Source organism: Phalaenopsis equestris, unplaced genomic scaffold, assembly GCF_001263595.1.
Source record: "Phalaenopsis equestris unplaced genomic scaffold, ASM126359v1 Scaffold000101, whole genome shotgun sequence".
In the NCBI taxonomy this organism is placed as follows: Eukaryota; Viridiplantae; Streptophyta; class Magnoliopsida; order Asparagales; family Orchidaceae; genus Phalaenopsis; species Phalaenopsis equestris.
This window is the reverse complement of record NW_018164543.1, coordinates 403273-407409: the sequence shown is the minus strand read 5'-3', so window position 1 is coordinate 407409 and position 4137 is coordinate 403273. Positions and strand designations below refer to the sequence as shown.

General features: G+C 33.7%; 1 protein-coding gene across 1 annotated transcript in view; it reads right to left on the bottom strand.

The window, feature by feature from the left end:
• LOC110020562 (mannose-specific lectin-like) overlaps nucleotides 1–763 on the bottom strand; it is a 3693-nt gene extending 2930 nt beyond the window's left edge. The window contains exon 1 of the mRNA XM_020718705.1: nucleotides 753–763. Within this exon, the coding sequence (XP_020574364.1) occupies nucleotides 753–763 (11 nt within the window). The remainder of the gene's footprint in view (nucleotides 1–752) is intronic.
• Between the last annotated feature and the right edge of the window lie 3374 nt (nucleotides 764–4137).

Sequence of the window (4137 nt, the reverse complement as noted above, 5' to 3'; positions counted from 1 at the left end):
ATATATATATATATATAAAAGTCTAAAATTTGAAAATATTATATTTAATAATAATTCTCAATTGCCAAACTTTGTGTTGCAGGGGAATGAAAAATAAGGGAGAGGCTGCATATCTGAGAAACGTGCTTGCTTTCACGAGGACCAAGCCGCCTCCCATTAGAAGAAAAATCAAAACGGCTAATCTAATCTTTAACCACGTCAGACAGTACCATTTAAAGCTGAAGGGTCGTCCTCCCCGTTTAACAGTCGGATAATGAAATGGCTATCTTTTGAGTAAGGACAATGGAGCATCATTCCAGCTCAGAAAACAGCAGCATGCGATTCTGAAAGGCTGCCCGGTTACCTTTATCACTGGACGTCATTAATTCTCTCTCTCTCTCTCTTTTTTCTTTTTAACTAAATGATGAGAAATATTAGCAATGTGGTCTAAATCTACATTCTTAGAAGTAAGCATTTTTAATACTAATGAACCATTGCTTTAAGTAATAAGTGTTTATTAGTTTTTTTTTTTAAATAGTTTCGTCTTGTTTAGTTTATTAGATATTAACTTTCATCATCTTTTTTAATAATAATACCGTGAACAATTTTCCAAGAAAGATATATTATTATTTTTTTAATAATAAACTGATTCACTTCTGTTCGATAGTCTTATTTTATACAACTAACAAGAATTTTTCATCCAAGAATCAATAGTTGGTAGCCAGATTAGTAGAGCTGACAAAATCAAGCCGATCAAGTCAAGTCTCGCAAACCTGAAGACCATCAAAGACCGATTCGCAACATTGATTCAACGTAAGTGAATGAAGATGTTTTGCCAAACAAAACCGGCTTATTTCAACGGACTGAGATATGAGCAGCTGAGCCGAAGACATATACATGTAAACTACCTTAAATATTATGTAAATCTCCTTTTAAAACAGGAGCAAAAATATTTTTTTTTATATTGTACCCCATTCGCTGTACATAGAGAGGTCATTTACTGTTCATTACTGTTCATTCATCTCATTCTCTCTCTCATACGTTATATTCCTTGGGTATGATTCATGGATGGATCAGGATTCAACATACATACATATAGAAAGCTTGAGTTTGGAAACATAAACTTAATGTGAAGGGAGTTCAACTCAAGAAAATCAATATAATATTTAAAATCTTCATTAACAAAATTAGCATGCGCCTACATAATTCAAAATTTTAAAAAGATTGTTCTATTTTTTTTCATACATTTTGTATAATAGATGAATATATAAAAGTAGATAGTCGGATCACATTGGGTATTTTTGACCGTTTCGGTCTAATCACTTTAGGTATGACCAGTCATCCTTGATCGATCACCCGTTCTTTTGGGTTTGATCAGCCACTCTGGTAGGATTACCTGACCACTTTGGCTCGATTGACAACCAGGGTACCATCTATCGATTACTTTTGGTTTGATAGGTTGTTTTGGTCCGATCACCCACTCTTTTAGGTCTGATCAATTGTCTCGATCAATCGACCCACTTTAGGTTTGACCGACCGCTACGACCACGTTGACTTTTCACTTGTATGCTTATATGTTTTTTTTTGCATGTTACATGTTCTCTCACTCGAACATCAAATGCAGTGATAAAACCCCATCCCATATTTCTCATTTGAGGAAATTAAATACAGGGCACTCGAAACGTTGTAATGTACAAATTAAGCACCCTCTTTCATCCATTTTTCAAATTCTCGCTCAAACAAAAAATAAAAATTGTATGTTATTTTGATTTTAGGCAATTACATACAAGGCACCTGAAGCAATCCTATGTACAAATCAAGCACCCTATTTAATTCATTTTTCAAATTCCCGCTAAAAAATAAGTGGAGGCAATGATAGGAGGCCATCCCATATTCAACATTTCATCTGGTTTTATTACAAAGTACCCGAAACATTTTTATCTACAAATCAAGCAGACTCTTTCATCCATTCTCCAAATTCTCACTTAAAAAATCAGTGGAAATAAAAACAACATTCCACATTTTCTTTTTTTGGTAAGGTTCAAATCACAAATTGAAAAACAAAAATCGCAAATGAGAAATCAGAAAGTCACAAATCGCAAATATCACAAACTTTTCACAACAAATTGCAAAATGAGAAAGAAAGTCATTCGGCCGAAAATGAGCATAGGAATTACGTACAGAGCACGGTAGCTAGAGATTGAAGGGAAAATGAAGAGAGTAAGGCAACCACTAGAGAGAGTCGCGTGAGAGGCTCGAGTGAAGTGCGAGAGAAACGAATGAGAGGCTTGAGAGAAGCGTGAGAGAAAGCTAGGGCAGATAAGACGCGAGCGAGAGAGGCACGGGGTCGAGAGGGGTAGCGGGGTACTACATACACCAAAAAATGCGGGCCACTGGGTCGAACCCGCGGTCGCGTTTAACATGAATTATTAGGATAAGTTGCAGTGCAGCAATAACCAAATGCCTCATGCATTTTTCCAAAATGCACCCCACCAAATAAGCCGCCCTATAAGGACCCTTAATTTCAAACTTATCTCAATTTTTTTCCAAAATTCAGTTGGACCAGCTGGAGAACTGAACGGATCAGATGTAAGCTACTTTCCCACGTAAATCTTTTCAATGCAAAAAACGTCCAAATCAAATTCACTATTTAAGCCAAAGCGAAGAACTTCAGCATGACAAAATAACAATTCTCTCCATTGGCATTGTAATTTCATTTTTATCTGATATGCTTCGCTGGACAAATATTGGCAGCATGCGAATTTAAATTTTCATTTTTCCGTTATGTTTTGGCCTGCCAAGCTTATAGAATAAATTAATAGTAATAACAATAAATGCTTGCGTGTGGGGAAGGCTGCCAAACTGATTTGGCTTAATCTTCAAAAGTCCAAAAGTTGAGCTACATAATTCTACCTTCAGCCATGCATGCATCTGCAAAAAGTTGAGAAAGATATCACCGCATAAGAGTTCGGTTCATGTATCATTCAACTCTTTCCATGTGATCCTTCTTGCAATAAGATGAAACTTGTATTTGAGTATAACTCTTTTTTATAATCATCCAAATGATCATGCATGGTAAAGCATTATCTTGTCAAATCTCTATTGCTATTAAACTACATTCTTTTGCTCTCAATTTGCATTATCTTGAAAAGAGGACAGCTCATGCTTTTGAGTAATTACATTAGATGCATCATAGACTCACACTAAATCATTATTATCTCACATGTCAATTGCATGCACTTTATTACTTTGAATTCTAAAGCACAAAAGATAACACCTAAAATTTCAAAAATTAATGAATAATTAAATATTAGAATGTCAAAAAAATTAACATGGTATGGCGAATATAGATTGTTTTCCTCCTATAATATCAATATTTTAAAAGTGTATTTACCATTCCATATGTCACTCCTCATATACAACTCAACATAAATATAACTCTTTGACCTCCTAACTAATACTAATTCTTCTCCAACACCTAAAATTGAAGAGCATAGTTGTTACCTTCGTTGGTTAATTATTTATGTAGACTCATCCAAAATTTTTAATAAGACGGCTAACAACAAAATTTGAGCTAGGTTGATTCGTCATTAATGCCATTTACTTCTAACACTCTAGATGTTACTCTTAATAGTCCTCTCATTGATTGTTTCACTCATAGTTTTTTTCTTCTGCTCGTACCACCCTATCATCAGTTTCTAGAGTTATGAAGATATATCCCTTTGATATCAATCATTCTACCATGCCACTAAAAACTACTCAAGTTTATTCATTCCTTTGTAGCTCTACTTGTGCTTCATCATTATCATCATCATCATCCATCCTAATAAATTTTTGAATAGATGGAAGAGATATTTCTGAGAATTAATTATAACTTCATAAAGATGAAAACATATCATATATTTCTTGAATCAAAAGTAAAATATTTATCTATTTTAAGACTACTTATAAAATTTTGGGTTGTAGATGTAACTTAGCCTAAGAAATAAAATTTCAACAAGGAACTATATCGCATATTACAAGTTCATATAAACTTATAAAAATTGTATTGTTCATAAAGAGTTTAAGAAAGTAGTTATCAACAATTTCATTTTGAATGCATAAAAAATATGAGAGAAGGAAACCAATTGTAATTGTGCATGAGTTGTTAACAAAAAA